The sequence below is a fragment of the Anser anser genome, assembly GCF_964211835.1.
Source record: "Anser anser genome assembly, chromosome: 3".
Taxonomy (NCBI): domain Eukaryota; kingdom Metazoa; phylum Chordata; class Aves; order Anseriformes; family Anatidae; genus Anser; species Anser anser.
The window spans coordinates 25,427,199-25,446,050 of NC_139722.1; the positions used below are offsets into that span (position 1 = coordinate 25,427,199).

At 41.5% G+C, this 18,852-nt stretch overlaps 1 protein-coding gene across 1 annotated transcript; it reads right to left on the reverse strand.

Moving 5' to 3' along the window:
• Nucleotides 1-11,266: 11,266 nt before the first annotated feature.
• KLHL31 (kelch like family member 31) lies at nt 11,267-18,046 on the reverse strand. Its single transcript, XM_083829217.1, has 3 exons — nt 17,818-18,046; nt 14,306-15,509; nt 11,267-12,442 (listed from the first exon to the last, which is right to left on the reverse strand). The coding sequence occupies exons 2-3, from the start codon at nt 15,475-15,477 to the stop codon at nt 11,710-11,712; spliced, it is 1,905 nt and encodes a 634-aa protein (XP_083685343.1). The 5' UTR covers nt 15,478-15,509; nt 17,818-18,046; the 3' UTR covers nt 11,267-11,709.
• Nucleotides 18,047-18,852: the final 806 nt, after the last annotated feature.

Genomic DNA, 18,852 nt, shown 5'->3' on the forward strand with positions numbered 1-18,852 from the left:
AATGAACATGTCTGTTTGTAGGTGTGTATAAATAAACGTGCTGTGTTTTGACTATGGAGATCAATGGGTCAGCCAGAGATCAGTGGCTTGATTCAGTCACCTAAATGCTGGTGCCATTTGAAATATTCCAGAGTGTTGTGGTTTAACCCGGCTGGCAGCTAAACACCACACAGCCGTTCGCTCACCCTCCCCCCTCCCTCTCTGGGATGGGGGGAGAGAAACGGGAAAGTGAAGCCTGTGAGTTGAGATAAAGACGGTTTATTAAGACAGGAAAATAATAATAACAATAATAATAATAATAGTGATAATGGTAATAGTATTAACAATAATAATGTGTAAGAAAACAAGTGATGCACAATGCAATTGCTCACCACCCGCTGACCGATGCCCAGCCTATTCCCGAGCAGCCGGCCCCCCCACCCCGGCCAGCCACCCCTATATATTGTTTAGCATGACGTCAGATGGTATGGAATACCCCTTTGGCCAGTTTGGGTCAGCTGTCCTGGGTCTGTCCCCTCCCAGCTCCTGCTGCACCCCCAGCCTGCTCGCTGGCAGGACAGAGCAAGAAGCCGAAAAGTCCTTGGCCTGGTGTAAGCACTGCTCTGCAACAATTAAAACATCAGCATGTTATCAGCGCTCTTCTCATCCTAATCCAAAACATAGCACCCTACCAGCTACTATGAGCTACTTAACTCTGTCCTAACTGGAACCAGGACACAGAGGTCCAAGATGTGGCTGGCACTTGCAGGGGAACTTAGAGGGGAAACCCATACCCTTTTGGAGCAGCTGGATGTCAGCCCAGACACCTCCCCAGTGCTAAGGCAGTGCTGGACACTTACGGGTAAATCTTGTGTCTTGCCAACACAGTCAGTAAAGCCTAAAGAGCAATTCATCTTTTCCTAAAGCAGGACTTTGTGGGTGACTGAATAAATCACTTGATATGGCTGTTATTGGCTGATATTTTATCTTTGACTGTATTGACTATAACTGGAGGTTTAACATCTGCATACATCGATGCCTACATTTTGTGTTTCCTGACCTTGAATTTACTGCAGTATTAAAAGGCAATGCTGACAGCGCTCGGCATGCTTGTTCCAAAGGAGCAGTGACAGATATGAAAACATTTATGTTACCCGACAGATTATGCCTGCGACTGCTCAGTTTCATGACTTGCATGACTTATCTGTTCCTTTACAAGTGGTCTGCCCCTCCAAAGAGATAAGATCACATGGGAATACTTTGAACACTTATTTCTCGTACGAACTGATCCAAATTCTGTTGGTGTGACCAAACTTGCCCTGCTTCCGCTGGGTGAACCAGTCCCTTTTTCATGACTCCTTGCAACAGTTCAGCCCTGGACATATGCCTATCTTTAGTTTCAAAGGGTGGTTTGATAATGAAGTATTCAAGCTGCTGCTAAGAGCTTAGAGTGTTACTTATTACTCACATAACACCACGAGAGAGTTCTGCACTGAGTTTTAATACATGATTTATGGTATCTGCCCCCAGCCCCTCAGTTTTGCTAAGATTCTTTGGCAGTCCTAACAGCTTTTCTGTTCACCTGTCCTGGAACCTCTCTTTCTCCTTCAGAAGAGCTGATCTGTTACTTCTGACAATGCAACCAAGGTGTCCTTTTGCCAGAACTGGTTTGACACTAGCAATGAAGCAAAGAGACCCTGAAATGTCACTGACGGCCACGCTGGCTGCTGCAGTGCCTTTGCTATTGTTCCAGTGAGTGTGATCTAATGGAAAGCAGAGCATTCTTATTATAGCAGGCTATAATTCACTGCCTGAACTCTCAAGTGTATGCTGTGACCAGCGTAAGAGCTTCAGAGAAGCAGCCGGGCCAGGAATCTGCTGGCTGCACCATCCTCCCAGCAGCATGGGAAAGAATTGTTTTTCCCATGTCCTAAACTTTGGTAATTTCCAGTATGTATATCTGTGTTGCGCTGGGATGAAAGCATAAAATGTGTTCGCACACGTTGTCCTGGAGCATCTAAGAGATCAGTGTTTAGGGCACAGGTTTGGGAGGCAGAAAGCAAATCCGTTTGAATATCCTCTGCAATGGGGATAAATATTTGTTTAGCCAAACTGGAACAAACTCTGGGAGAGGAGATGGAGAAACTTTCAAAAAGGTGGTGGTTGGGACCACGTATGTGAATTTGTGAACAAAGTTCCTAATGTGAGAGCTGAAAATAAAGGAGACATACGCCCTCCCCAGCCAAAGCTGAGCGTCCTCTTTACTGTGGGGATGATGCTCTCTTGTGGCGGCCAGGCATTCATGCTGGAGAAAACTTTTCTTCAGGAAGACCTTGTCAAACTTCCTGCATTTTTGCGTAGTTCATTATTGTGTAGTATTGATTGTACTGAAACAGAATTTTTCAGCTCATCCTCCTTGAATACCCCCCTGCATTTTTCAGATCGTTTCACCACTCTGTGGGCTGCTCCTGAGTTGCTGTCTTCTCTCCCAAAACGTTTGCAGGCAGGAGATGGACATGAGGTGAGGGGAAGCAGGCAGGACACTACTGAAATATTTTTTTTACATGATGTACCTATGGCCTTTGGCTTTCTTCCTCTATTTTCCCCACTTCACTGCTGCCACCAGCTCCTCTGCCCGAAAGAAGCGTTTTATGGCTTTCCTCCTGGATTGCCCCTTAGCTGTCCCGAGGTGTCTGCTGGACACCCTTCTCCCTGAGGTCACTGCAGCATTGTGGCTTGTGTGCCAGCATCTCTGGGCACAGGCAGCTGCGTGGCCCAGGTGTCTCCCCCGAGGCAGTGGCACCACGGAGCTGCCAGCTCCTTTCTTCTGGTGCCCTCCAGTGCTCCGGTCCCTTACGGGGCGCTGCAACAAGTCCCTGCAGAAAGGGGACAAGTCCCCTGCCCATGCTTTCTGATACTTCATTGGACACACACGAGGATCAGACACTGAATTTGATTGAAGTTTCAGTGCAGTTTGCTAGCGTAAGCACTGTACCATTGACTAAGAGGAAGGAATTTAAGCACCCAACTGACATTAACCCAGGCTAAAACAAGCCTTGCTGCATTCACTTTTAATTCAGGAAAGCAATGCGGTGTCTGTGTTAGCTGAATGGTTATTCTGGGGTGCTGCCTTAACAAAGATGTTCACCGTACAATCATTTTCACTTTATTTAAAAGATAGTATTAAGATACACGGGATGAGAAGTAGTGATTTTTCTTTGGCTGGTTTAAACGATAAGAACGTGAGTTACAGACTGTGAGGCTTTTATTCTGTGTTTTTCTTTTTGTTTGGATAAGTAACTCAAGCTCACTGTTTGGCTCAGAATAATCCCACACATAAACAGCAAGAAGATAAAAGCAGTCCTTTCCATTTGGTTGCTTCTAATTAACAGCAAAATTCTGGCCCTACCGATCCTCGTGGCTATTCTCACATTGCCACAGGGGGATTCTGCATAACGAATGCAGGATGTCCTTCCGATGGAACAAAATGCATTGCCATAGGCTTGGGTCTTATTTATCTTGTGAGCATTTCAGAGAAAGCAGAAATATACCAATTTATATGCCTTTACAAACTGGATTTAAGTTGGCATAACAGACGCCACAAATGTATGAAAGACCTACAGCTAAATTATGGATAATTTAGGGAAAATCAGCTTCCTCTAAGTGAATGTTTCACTCATGTTGAAGGGAAATGATGGCATAATAAGCTCTGAAATGTATCTGGAATACAGAGCAGAAAGTTTTCTCAGACCCTCAAGTAACAAGGCAAATACTATAAGAAATGAAGGATACAGCTAATGTTTACTTTACTCCATGCTTTTTCCTTTAGTGATGCTGCCAAATAATGCATTTGGCAAGACTTGCTTAAAATCTTTGCCTTTTATACCATGGTTTATTTTCAATTATTATTGTTATTTTTATTTTTAGCAGCTTTTATCACACAGATCCATGGCTTGACATGGACATCCTGTTTTTTGCTTCCTCAAAATCATCCCTGGACTTTGATCTGCTCTACTTTAGCTCCTGGCAATGATTTACATTATTCTTTACTTTATTACATTATTCTTTACTTTTTTTATTATTATTCTTTAACACTACTTAACATCATTATTTCCACCCCAGCTACTTGAACTATTTTGAAGATTACAGCCAGAAGACGAAGGGCCTGCGGATTCAGAGACAGCTTCTAAGCCGTTGTGATGCTCTGTTAGTTTCTATCTTTCCCTTTACAGACAAGCCCCAGATGATCTTTTACGATCTGCTCCCAGCAGATCATGGCTAGCTGTGATGGTGTAGAGGTTCAGGTTGGAAATTTAACATTTCTTCCCTGTTCCCCTCTCTGGCTTCAGGAAGGAGTCATCTAGTGGTGATTCACGCCAGCAGCACATTGTTTGGCCTTTTAGTGGTGGGGGCACAGCAATACCTCACTGGCCTCACTCCCTCCTTGAGGTCAGGACCAGTGTGCTGCTAGCCCTGGCAAGAGATCAAGGGAGAGCCTTGCTCTTCCCATTCTGCACAAGAACAGGTCATAATCCCTGTCAGGCTTCTGTGATCCTAATTATGTTTCTTTACAAATAAATGTTAAAACTTTGGCTTGAATAGGTGAATGACACATCCTATACTGGGTCTCTTTCTAAAGCTTATGCCTCCATACAAAGAAATTTCCTTAGGCCAAGCAAATCAACACTGTCCTTTTCTCCAGCAACATCATTCACACGAAGAGACAAATCTGAGACTATCAAAGATTCATGTCCAATATCTGAGGATCACTGGGAAAAGTTTTACCGATAAACATCAACACTTCATGCTTGCTGGGCAGAAGAAGTTCTGCGCCCACGTTCCCTGAATCTTTTGCTTTCTGCTCCACACCATCAACCAGGTGAAATAAAAGCTGCAAGCTCCGGGGATGCATTTGTTCCCTAAGAACTGTTTTTACCGCTTTATTTACACTGGTAAACTCAGATATTACCACTTTGAATAGATTTCTCCCTGAAGGAAATAAAGCTTGCACTTAGCATTTGAAAAGCTTTCTTATTAGGATTTGAGATAGGATGGGGGGAACAGCAATGCAAATTTTGATGATAGATTTATGTAGGGTAATTACAGTGAGTTATATTAATTATAACGCATAATTTACCAGACCTTTTTGGATAAGAGCTTCAGCACATTTGAAATGCTGTAGTTACCGAGGACTGGTGGGACAGACCAGGGCACATCAAATAGGACTCGAGGGGAGCATTCAGACACTTGATTCCTGACCTTCAGGCTCGATGCACAGCTGAGCACACCTGCAGGCAGGTAGCATCTTTTCAGGCGACCTAAGGAGACAAGCTGCTGCTCTAGATGTGCAGGGGTGCTGGTTCATGGTCAACAGTCTCATCTGGCTGTCTTAGATGCTTCACAGAATCCCAAATCATGCTTTGAAGCAAGCTCTTGGGGTCAAAACACGGGGAACACTCTTTACTGCTTCAAAACCTCTCATCAGTGGCACAGCTTAATTGCTTTTCAGAATTGTGACTATTTTTTTTCCTTGAAACTTAGTTTTTTTTTATTTCCATTAATGCTACTTATACAATCAAAATGAAAACGTTACATTGCTAATCAGACATCTACTCTGTTTTCATGTCTCGTTAGGCATTTTGATGACGAAAAATGACCGTGAAATGCATTGTTAAAAGAACGTTTTCCTTGTGAAAAAATGGAAAAGACAGGATAAAAGTGGCTTCACTGTCATCCTGCGTGGCTCATTGTGATGGTGGTTTGACAGCCAGGGTCTAACAGAAATGCCAAATAGCTGCTCTGAAACCAGCGATCAGCACGGGGCTCAGAAAACAAAGGAGATTTGAACTGCAACCAGGAGTTAGCCAGGCAGAAAGAGAGTCTCAGAGTTTCAAACTGACGTGACACTAAAAATAATTTGTTTGCTCTACATGTCAACAGTTTTATTTAAAGCATACAATGAAAAATACTGACATGCTGGTTTATTCCTCTTAACAACAACTGCTGCACCACATATTTTAATTTTTAAGTAGTAATATTCTCACATGACATGTATAGATTTTCCTGTTGAAATATGTTCCCTTGTGTTATCACAGTCCATCCTTAAAGTGTGTGATTAGAAAACCTATTTGTATAAGCAGGATGTCTAACAGTCATAAGCCAGGGAAATGCTTTACACAAATAAGTTATATTTTAAACTTTTCTTGTTGACAACAAAACTGCTAAGGCAGCAACTAGTGTAACATCCAGTGTATCTAAATGTGTGTGTTCCCATTCTTACCAACAGGTATCAACTATGTCTTCCTCACAAGTATACCAACTGCCTGTATTGTTATTGAAAATTTCATTTCCATTGACACAACGAGCTCATACTAGTCTTTTGCTTGGTAAAACTCTCACTCAAGCTGTATAGAATTGCATGTGTTTTCCTTTATTTTTTAGGGAACTGCTGGGAACAGAGCTCTGAGCAGTGCCACACTTTCAAATGAGCTCCAGTGACTCACTATTTACCCCTTTTTCCCAACAGGCATTTCAGAATGTGATCTTTCCTGTGGCCACCAGCAAAGAGATTTTTTGCATTAGATTCACAGATGACCTTTTATGAGCTCTACAACTCCATGCACTACAAACATCTGTTTTGGTGGACTATGAGAGAGTCACTCAGTTATGGACAAGAGAAGAGAAAATTAAAAAGATATGGCCTCATTTCGGCCTTTCTATACTTAAAGGTGTCTTATAAAAAGGATGGAGAAGGACTCTTTGCTCAGGTAGATAATGATAGGACAAGGAGGGGTGCTCTTAAACTAAAAGACGATAGATTTAGATTACATGTTAGGAGGAACTTCTTCGCTGTAAGGGTAGTGAGGCACAGGAACAGGTTACCCAGAGAAGTTGTGGATGCCCCATCCCTGGAAGTGTTCAAGGCTGGGTTGGATAGGGCCTTGGCCAACTCCATCTAGTGGGTGGCATTGCCTACAGAAGGGAGATTGGAGTTAGATGGTCTTTAAGGTCCCTTCCAACCTGAGCCATTCTATGATTCTATGATAAGAGATACTCCTCCTGCATGGAGGAGTCAGAGGTACAAATCCATTCATTAAAATGTTTTTGATTACTTATACAAAGTAGGTCTTTGACAAAAGGATGAGAAGATTCATTACAAAAAGGCCAGGAGACTGTAGTAGGACTATTGCATACTCCAAGCAGGCAGATTCAGAACTTAAGATCTCCCAGCTTGGGTAAGCCCAAAAAACAATGAAGTCCCTGGAGCCTACGCAGGATTTTACTGAGCAGTTAACCCCAATGAAATAACCCTTATGGGGAAATCTAGCCCCTAAAAATTTCAGGTACAGCATGATAAGTAGGTAGCTGAATGGTAACACTGAGTATCAGTCTAATACCTCCATGTTGGCCTTCCTCGTGTATTGATGCTTGTCTCCCCATGGATGTAGTTCTTGTTTTTTACTTTGCCAAACATAAAGCATAAGAATAACTGTATGTAAGAGAAGCCCCACTGAATTCAAGATGGTTTGCATGCTCATACAGTTACATGTATGACTGTTGGGTTTGCAACCAAACCCAGCCATTAGTAGGGAAATACTCCCTCTAAACCCAGCATGAATTTTGAGAGTTAAAACTGTAGGCTCAATGAATCTAGGTTTCAGGGTAACATAGTCTTACTCAGTCATTTCATTCATTACGTACTTTTCCCTGCAAGAACTGCTTTTTAAAAATCTCAACACAGAACGCTTTTTAACACTTTATAGCTTTGGTTGATGCTAATTTTGTCCACTTCCCTCTTTGACCAGCTGGATGTTGGCACTTAATCTTACTGGACTCTTCACTCATACATAGATGATCTTACAGCTTAACTACAGGAAAAGATTAAACAACCGTGGTCTCATCTTGATTAAGAACTATGCACAAAAAATTCCTTTCAGCATAACTTTGCAACCCCGTCACACACAACCTCATAACACACTCTCCCATGCACCTATACAAGCACAATTAAACAAGAAAATAAAACATTATCAAACTGTTTCATTCACAGGCTGAAGAAAGGTCATTTTCAGATTTGAATTCCTTGGAAGCACAGATGTCGTAGACCCAAAAATGCATAGGCATAAGGAATTTTGAAGAGTTTTTTTTTTTTTTTTCCTTTTCTATCCGTATAGCATTAAAGAAGATTCTTATAGTGTTTTAGCAACCTGTGTCTCATACAGTCGGAAGTTCTGCTTTATTTAATATTATCATGTCCAGTACTTCCTAAATTGCATTTTAAAATTTCTTTTCGGCATATACAATATTTTAAGTTCCAGTGAAATGTTATTATTAAATATTTGGAGACTGAAAGAATGGTACTGGACAATGGAAGAGCACTGTCCCATAACACATAACATACAAACCACTTTTTACAGTTCTAACAAAATGAGATTGTACATAAAAATGTCACACTTCGCTCAATACATTGGTATGATCATAGCAACATTAAGTTCAGCTGATATTGCCATATATTAAAGGCCAAATCCTGGCTCAATGTGCAGTTGAAGCCTAAACAGATGTTTAGAGAAAATAACGAAAATAACACAATGGAGTGCTATACTGATAACAATACCTTTTCTTAATCTACCTAAGATTTTTGGCCTATGGCACGTACCTAGTTTGTGCAATGGAAGCAACATGTGGCCAGTGGTGCTTGACTCCTGTCCTAGGACACCTCCTTATGGATTTGTCGTGGCCAAGGGCAGTGAGGGCTGAGAGATCAGTCTTCCTTATGGGTATGACAGTTTTGGCAGGCATCTGTATGTATTGTTCTGCCGGAATTTGGCCAAGAGTCTGAAATCCTATACATCTTATTCAACAGTCCCAGTGAAGTCAATGGAACTTTTTTTGTGAGTAAGATGAAAAGGATTTGGCCCCCAAAGTTTTTAACCCTTTAAGTAGTTAAGAGAATAGTTTCATTGCACTTAGCCCATCATCCACAAATAACTTTCTATCCAAAAACAGAAGATCAGTGTTGATGTATAGGAAGCATTGGTTCATAGAAGAGGAAAGCGTGCAGCAACATCTGACTACTCGTATCATTTTGGAACTGAAGCCCTAAAGGGAAAAAAGTGGCACTTGCATATGACACAACCTTATCCCATATTTATCTGAGGCCAAAATGACTGTTTATTGAATTCCTAAATGCCATCTTAATGGGTGTCTTAGAACCGCTAAATAAATAGTGTATCTAAACAGATATAAATGAATTTGTGTATGTGTGTCTTTATTGACCTGGGTGTATAAGCAACTACATCTAATAGTATTACAATATTACAAAAAATATTGGAGCAGATGGATTTTTTAAAGAGCATCTTAAATATTTCCATATAGAACATGTGGTCATGGCTTTGGGAAAGGTTGGACCAGGTGACCTGCAGAGGTCCCTTCCAACTTCTGAATGCTTTTGACTGGAGTGGGCAGGAACAGCATTTTTGTATTTAAAACACAGTGATCCTACTCTGTTATACAATTCCATGTTTTGTTCTGTGACTGCAGATTTGAATTACTATTATTTGGATTAGAAAATACAAAGGATAACTATACGCAAATTAAATTAATCAGAACAATATGACTGCTACTCTGACTACAAGTCATCGCAACACAGTATATTCTAATAGCACGCAGTACTCAGAAATAGAATTTGGGATTTAAGTTTGTGTAGTCAGGATGCAGACATGAATTCTAAGTCAGAACTGGAAAACAGGACTGAGTACCATGCAGTGTAATCCCGAAGGACAGGGTGAATCACATCATCTCTAATACCGTGTCACGCCCATTGCTGATGCTCAGTATGTAGCTGTAACAAAGTCCTGTAAATGTTTGTCTTGACAAAAGTCTGCACATACAGACAGTTTTATAGCATTTTTGTTTTGCAAATGACATGAAAGTTTGGCTGCCTTGTAAATGTTGCTAAGAGTATGCCTTCCTATTGGCACTGGAGCCTGGAGGTGTCAATTATAATCCAAGGAAACTGCATGCAAGGCCTTTATGAATTGGTTGAAGTGAGTGAACTTCTACTGTTTTGGTTATATTAAATAATTTTAGTTCCTTGTATTGCCTCTTTCCTTCTCAAACAGAAGGATGTGGACATTTTGTACTGACAGCACTCCTTCGGTATCAAGTTCTAAGGGGACATTATGGGCTGTATGTCCCTTTGCTCAAGTGAATAGGATTAGGTTTCATAATTCACTCCTCCACTGCATGCTGAGACTGGGAAAACGAAGTTCTTGGAAAATCATCTGAGTTGATCAGAGACTTCACTCACTGGGAAAACTCCACAGGATTCAACAAGCACAGCATTAGCTTAGCCTTTGGAAAAACCTGAGTAAGAGCTCCTCAAAATACAAATGAGGCTGTAACAAAGGCTTCAAAAGGAGGTACCTAACGGTATGTCTAGAGAAAGGTTAGTTTGGGTGTTGTTGTGTCTACACCTGATAAGAAAGGTGTTAAGGTATCTCTTCGTCACTTCTAAGGAAAGCCTCTTTGATTTCATCCACTTTCCCATTATTCACTGTTCTCCACATATATACACTATGCTTAAAGGCAGATCCTGCAGTCTTTATACATACTTTATTCCTCACTGCACTGGGAATTTTTTAGAATAATACTGAGTAGGAGAGATGCTCTGTGCATCTTCTCCGCTCTCAGAAACCGTGAGCCTCAGTTCCTCCTGGCATGAACTCAGCTTCCAGATTTTGCCCCTCTTGGCTTTTTGGCTTCTCAGAAGCCAGAAGTAACCCCGAGATACATTCCTACACAGATGGGTAGAGCTGGAACAGGAGGAGACATACTGCGTGGCCTTCACACCTTCCTCTGGGAGTAACAGGAGAGTCTCCCTGGCATGAGGAGGAGGACAGGGTGGCGGTCTGCTCCCTGGTGTACACATGGGGGTCAGAAGAGGTCTTTGGCACCCGAGGCAGACCTCGGGGCTGGCCCATAAGGCTTACAGGAGCTAATGTATTTTGTGGATTCAGGTCTTGATAAAGCCGTGTCACAGCATTAGAGAAGAGGATTGAAATGTCTCATTGCAGAAGATAGGGATCTCTTTCTAGCTTCTGAAGGAGAAAACACTGTGAAAAAAATTCTGTGAATATCACTGCCCCAGACGGAAAGTATGTACATGCTATATGCAATTTTTTCTTGTTTTTTTTTTTTTTTTTTTCTGTCTTTTTTGTTTGTTTGTTTTTCAAAAAATAAAATGCTTAGAAAAGAACAAAACTGATAAATTTTATAATGACATGGCACATTTCCAATGTATATTGAGATTTATTACTACTAATGTTTGGCTTTCATTTTGAGTTCTGAAAGCATTTAAAAGTCAGTATTAAAAAAGCCTCACAACAATCTTCTGAAGCAACTTTATCTCTATTTTACAGGTAAGGAAACCAAGTCACAAATAAATTATTTGCCACAGATAACACAGTGAGTCAGTGGCAAAGTCAGGAACAGAATAAAATTCTCTCTACTGTTATGGCTTAACTCTTTTCCTGCTAAGAAAATTCATCTTATCCCTAATATGTTGTTTCACGCCGCCTGTCTTAAAGATCAGGAAAAATGGCCAATTTGCACTGTTAAAATTGTTGCAAAGCCAATTATTTTTTTCCACGTAAGCACAGAAATGCTACTTAAAGGGTTAATTAAACTGCTGTGCTGGTAAACATTTTTACCGGTTGCTGGTCTGACCAATGTTTAAATACTGACTGGTACAGAAGAGACTGAGCTCGCCCTGGACTCCCTTGTCTTGGTGTTGGGCATGGATATAGTACAACAGGATACTCCCACAGTGGCCTCAGGCAGCTCGTCTTCCTCTGTCCACTCATTGAGATCTGGGTTATAGCACTGAATGCACTTCTTATATTTTTTCTCTATCTCATTCCACCCCCCCACCAAGTAAATCTTCCCGTTCAGCATGGAGGCGCCGGCCGTGCTCACCCCGGTTTGAAGGGGCGCCACGTAACTCCACTGCCCCGTGTACGGGCTGTAACACTCCACGGGGAGGACGTCCACCCTTTCCCCTCGCCCGCCCAGCTGTGACCCACCCATGACATAGACCCTCTCCAGCAGGGACACGGCGCAGTGCCACCCTCGTGGAGTGCTAAGGCTGGACTTATCCTGCCAGCTATCATTGCTGGGGTCATACATGCACACTGAACGGGAGTAGGCGCTGTTAATGTAACCTCCTGTGACCAGGATCCTACCATCCACCACAGCGCTGGCGTGGCAGCAGCGGGGCACCTCCAGGGGTGCCTTCATCTGCCACTGATTAGTGGCAGGCACGTAGCACTCAACCGAGGAGAGACAACCCTCCGAGTTGCGACCACCCACTGCGAAAAGGAGGCCATTGAACACGTTCAGGCTGAAGTGGGTACGCTTCTGATTCATGCTCGCCAGGTGAATCCAGGTGTTGAAACGGGGATCGTATCTGAAAGCATTAAAAACAGAGGGTAACCATCCCACAAGCGGCTATGGTAAGTTCTACACTCCTAAATCTGTCCCACTACTACAGTGGCTGAGGAATGCTAAATCACTATTGTGTTCAGCTATTTCTTTAGCCTGGCAGAAGTCAGTGGAATGACACTGGTACTCCTGCTAAATTTCAAAATAAATTTAGTTTTTTTTGGAGAAAACTGTGTTTGTACCATCCACATCCAATATTATTTCAATAAAGTAAATCTGTCTCCTTTCTGTAATTTGAGTTTGCATAATAACCTCATAAGAATATTGGAACGCAATAATTTTAACATACAATAGAAATTTTAAAATGATTGCGATTTATGCCTACAGCAAAGATGACAAAATTTAAAAAGTGTGAGGTGGTGGTTTATATTTGCTCCTTTTTAGTAAGGGTAAGTGTTCTTTCCCTGCTACTCCTATCAAGTAGTATTTATGTGGAGAGGATATCTTAGTTTCTGAACCTATGTGAAATATAGCTGTCCTCTGTCCCTGACATTTCAACAAGCAATTTAGAAGTAGCAAATAGTACATAACAACTCCTTTGGACAAGGAGTTGGGTGAGGTGCATTAGTAGACCCATACATTTTTCCCTTTGCATGCTGAAGGGACCAGAGAATCACACAAGAAAAAGACTATGAGGAAGTGAAAAGTAATTGCTAGCTGTTATATGGCATTCTTATCGGTAGCTCTGAAAGCAAGTTCACAGACACACTGATGTGGATTGACATAGTCAAGAATAAAGGCTGAAGAGGGAGCAGAACACCAAGTGGACCACAAGGACTCTCCCACCTCCTTCACACAACCTGGGTGTGCAGCGACCACACAACTTGCTGGAGAATGTGAGGCATAGCTTCGAGGCGGAAGGTTGGGAGAGCAACAGCATAGTCTCCTTTACGTGCTGTATTTTTCTGACAAAGCAGATTACACAATAGAAATGACCTAGAGAATTTTCCTTATTCATTATCTTGGTATGTTAGTGGACCTCTCTGGGAGAAGTTATCTTAATGTTCTTTTCCGGGAGCAGAAAAGGAAGCACTGCTAGGCTGCATATTGGCATTGCTTGTCCATAGCCTGTTACACGGTCTGTTACTAGATAAAAGATGAGTTTTCTCACCTCCAGCCTTTGCTTCAAGCTACTGTGTGCCATCAGCTTTAAGCCTGAACTAATCAATAACTAGCACCATTCATCTGACTACTGCACGTTAGGCTACGTACTCTTTTGCCCTTGCAATCACCAGTATGGTTCTTAGATGATGACAGAGAAGAATCATAAGCCAGGTATTGTTTGGAGTACCTTGGAGGATAGAAATATAGCCTTCAAGAGGCTATGATGTAGTTTCTAAACTCGTCATAAATAAAAAAGCCAAAGGATATGAAATGCAGTACAAGAGCTGTTAAAGATATGGTGAATGGTGCACAGAAAGGCAAGATTATAATAACTCAGAGAATTTTTTGGAACTTTCTGTGAGGCATCATCAGCTCTTGAAATTTAAAAAATCTTACCTTGCCTGATTTTATGCATTTAAATGTTACCTTAGAAACTCCTAGAACTCCTGTTTATTCTCCTATTTATTTCCTCCACTTGGAATATGTTTTCTCAGTCTTCCCCTCTTCTCATTGTGCATGAATAACCATGGTGAAGTTTTTACATATTTCAGTTGCATTTTTCTGTTCATTCAAACTCAGTACAGAACAGCATCCGTACCTCCTCCACCCTGTCCTCCTTATAGGTACCTGATCTGATCACACTGCACATCACAACCCAGCTCCGTCTTCTCCCTGCACTGTGTGGAATGAATAAATAAATAAATAAATTTAAATAAATAGTTACCTGCAGAAATTGCTGACTGCATGCTTGGCTTGATTCCTGGCATCATTCTGGTCTTCCCCACCGGCCACATAGAGAAATCCATCCATCACCGTCACGCACTGGTTAAAACTTTTAGCAGGCATCTCACTAAGCTTCTTCCATCCCTTTTCAGGATCTCTGTATAAGATGTCTCTGCTAAGAGACTTCTCCGTTAGAGCAGGGCGTCCCCCAACAGTAACTAACACTCTGAAACCTCCGCGAATCCTCGTTCTTCTGGACTGCAGTGTATTCTGATGATACGGAAGCAAATGATAGTTCATGGCATCCACCAGGAGCTTATGGCAGTCAGCATCTTGCATCATTCTCGGAACAGTTTGAACATAATTGACAAGGTCTTGAGCTGAGATGGTACCAAAACGGATGTTGCCTAAGAGATCAGCAGCAAACTTTACTCTTTTTTGGTCAAATTCCAGCCATTTTATTGCAATCTGGAATGCAACAATTTCAGAAGGAAGCTGTAAGTCATCATCTGCAAGAAGTTCATTAATCTGATCAAAAGTAAGTTTTAAGAACTGATCCGTTTCTGAAAATTCAATGAAGTTGTCTCTAATAAATTTGTGTGCCGCCTCCTTGGTCGTTTTTAGTCCATACGTTTCTGCAATATTGGCAATGTACATACAATTCTCAACACTGATTTCTTGGATTAGAAAATCACAGCACATCTTTACAAGGGAGTGAATCTGAAGATAAATTGCTGTGGAAATAATACTACCTATTGTATAAAGCGAGAGAGTAAGTTTTCCAGTGTAAGCATAGGTGATAACAGTAGCTAGACCCAATGGGGACACATCATTGAGGTCTACTCTTTGGGTGGATGGATCTTTCTTTAAGATGTTGTGAAAGTAGTCACTGATTGAAGCCATCACCACCTTATGAACACTGAAAGATTTGGTTTTGGTACTGATAGTCAAATCACAAAGAAAATTCTCTTGTCTCATCCTGCTTAGACCTTCCAAGAGATTTGGGCTATATGATGAGTCAGAAACTTCAGATGAGATGCAGCTGAAACCATTGCCTCCTTCTAAGAGTCCATTCAAGCCATTTAGTTTACTGAGGGGACCATCTTCCACAATGATAGTCGTTTCATTGATATCTGCTTTGTTCTTCTTCACATTCTTCTTCTTAGGTGCCATGACTGCAATGAAATATTACAGCCAAGAGCTTGCTAAAAATAAAATGAAAAAGTTTAGAGCTACACTGCAGTTGTGAAATTTAATATCTGAGTGGTTATGCAACAAAGCTAACCTTTGTCAATACATATAAATGCCACAAAAATAAAACACGTGGGATAATCTACCTCTCTAAAAGCTATTATATGTTCCTAAATTGTAATGTGGCTGCTTATTCATAACAATGGATACTCAAATTATGACGAATAGAACTACAAGTAATTTTCCTTTTTTTAATAACAAGATCATAAAAATAATATTTCCATATTGTCATCACATTTGAAGAGTTAAATTATCTTCCTAAACTTTAAACAAGTTTGCCAGAGTGTAAAATTTTGGAAATATATATTTAAGTCAGCCAGGCTCTAGATCTGAAACATAGGAAAGATATGGTCCAGCTTTGTTCTAGGGCTAATACAGATTTACAGGTAAGTGAATTCAGAGTTTGACCAAGAAATATTAAGAGTTGGGGAAATTCTTAAAGAAAGAGTAATGTAAAACATGAAGGAGAAAGTGAATTCTGGGTATAACGTTATCTTGATTTTAGATTTAGGATCTGCTCCAAATTGCTTCAATTTTTTATAACTTTAGATTTATGAGACTGATGATATTCTGTTTCCCATGACAGATTTGCAAATACCTTCTACTTATAGACCCTTTGCTTGCTTTTCGATGTCAGTAATTTGAAACTTAAACTTAACCTTCCTTTTAGGATTTTGAGGACATTTAGGGAGAAGAGACGATGTCTAACTTTTATCTGGAAAAAATGTCGTGCAAACTGTAGTAGAATGTATTACCTTAACCAGGTTCTTCATGTGTGAAGGAAATAATTGTTCACATACAGTTATCTTAGAAGAGATATTTGAACCACACTTATCAACTCTAGGCAAGTTCAGCTTTTGCTGAAATGCAGACCTAGGTTTTTGTCAAACGCAATGTGAGATGGCTCTTAAGTAATTCTCAAAAGGCTTATTTCAAAAAATATGTGTATGCAAACATACAGCAAAGGAAAATGCTGGTCTTCAATAACAGAGTTAAAACAGAATTGCTGAGATCAGCATGCAACCTATTCAAATATAGCATTTCTCCTTGATATATCCATTGATTTTAAAAGAATTTACACAAGCTAATATTCTTTGTGATCCTTGTGCTCACGAAAGACAGAAGATGAAGTATTGCTACTTAATGATAAGACAATCTGGATTACTTCAGATCAATTTATAAGAAGTCATATTTCAATGCAGTCACATTTCAGTCTGAAATCTCAGCACATCAATTTTCCCTTAAGCCCGCAGCATGCAACAAAACGGTAATTTAATTATAGAAAGGAATGGTTGCTGCCTGTGAGTACCAGGATTTTTTTCTTCTTTTGCCGGGTGATGACTGCGTGCGGAGAGCAGCAGAGGGAGAAGGCCATGTGTGCTGGAAGTGTCAGTGTCAGCGCAAGCTGACGTGAGCTGCGGGCCCCGAATGTCTGGGTGCCAGCACGGGGGTCAGCTGCTCCCCGCCTCCCCCCGCTCCGGCTGCATTCCCAGAGCTGCATCTGTTGAGAGCTATCAGAGTCACCTCCGAGAATAGCAACCTCCGAGCAGCTTGCCATTTTAAGACAGGTTCAATCGGAGGTGCATCTGGTGCTTCAGTCTACTTCGTTGTTTAATGCAACTTTTTGCAATAAAACTATGTTATCTCCCCTGCAGTGTATGATTATTGACACAGAATAAAACCAGAACAGAACTTTTGGATGTCTTTGTATGTCAGCCACATAGCTATAGCTTTTCATATTAATAGCCACAGCTTCAGAGCTGGCAAGGGCATATTAGTTTGGCAGTCATATTTGTGGTTCTACATATTTTTAGAGACCCATAACTTAAAAATTTTAATGCATGCACCACTTAATGTTTATTGCCTCACTAAATCATTGCGGAGCACATTTAAATATGTGTCATTTGAAGCTCTCTGTTAAAAAATGTCCACTTTCCAAAGTTTTTTCCTGAACACTACTTTTCTGTCAGCAGAAATTGCACTAGCTAGTTTAGTGTATAAGTGCGTAAGTGACAGGAAATGCAAAACCAGTGAAACAAATCAAGCAATCCTGTAACAAATCCAAGTTACTGAGCTTTGAAATCCCTGGATGATTTGGTTTCCTCTAGCTGTTTGCCATCCCCTAATTTCCTTTTGCTCTACAACAACTTATGCCAAAGGACATTGAGGGTCCCAAACCAATGCATTCAAACACACAACCTTCCCCCCTTTAATATGCTATCTTCTAAACACTATTAAAGTGAGGCGTTAAAAACCCCTTACCCTCCTCAGAAAAATGTTGTCCCAGAGCTGTCCAAGAAGCTGTCAGTGAAAATGCCTCTTCCTAAGAAAAAATGAGAAGACAAAGAGACGAAAAGTGGTAAAAAGAAAGGAGAAAGATCGGAGGCCACTTGGTATGTCCCAGCTTGTGGTTTCTAGTGTGACCCTTTTCTGTCACAGTGAGCAAAAGAGACCGGAGCCTGCGCTCGGTGCTCTTTAAAATGACCCCTCCTCTCGGTGCCTTGCTCTCTGCCTCTGCCCAGCCACGGGAGTTAAGTTTCCCCGGCCTGCCTGGCCTTCAGAAACTAGGGGAACAAACCTGGATACTTGAAATGCTCCGGTACAAGGCAGAAAAGGAGGTAGATGAAAACGGCAGACCCACAGCAGACACTGATTGTGCCAAGTAAGCGCAGGGTAGACCATCACATTCCCCATCTTTGGGTGCCCGGGCTCCCTGAGCAATGCTGGGAGACGGTGAAGTTTAAGGGTGGGATGTGCAAAAGCCAGTATGCTCTGGGGAACATGTCTAAAACAACCCGCAGGTAACGGCACGGAGAAGCTGGCACTTTAGTTCCACTTTTCATTGGACTGAGGTGTTTGCCTCCAGGCAGAGGGAAGGCAGCAGACTGACAGGGATTCACTGTCATGTCCTATTTCTCGGCGTTAGCTCACCGCTTCCATATAGGCTTGTCTCGGCTTTCAGGGACACTGGCTCACAACCCCTGGTATATTTGTGCAGAGATCTGAGCTCTGATCTGTCTCTCGAGAAGGTCTCCCGACTTGTGGGTTAGAAAATACACCGGAGCGTTTTACCTTCAAGACCTCTGGCCAGAAATCCCCAGGAAGAATTTAAAGCCCAGTCTCCACATCCCAGAGGAATTTCATACCATGGGGGTGGTAAAGGGGGTGGGAGTGACTGCATGGGGAAGGAGGGACATCGGGGGATACGGACAGCACAGAAAGGGAAGATTTTCTCTTGGCTGGACTTCATGTAATGCTTAATCCGATAGATTCATTAGATTAGCTTCTGGCTTGGAT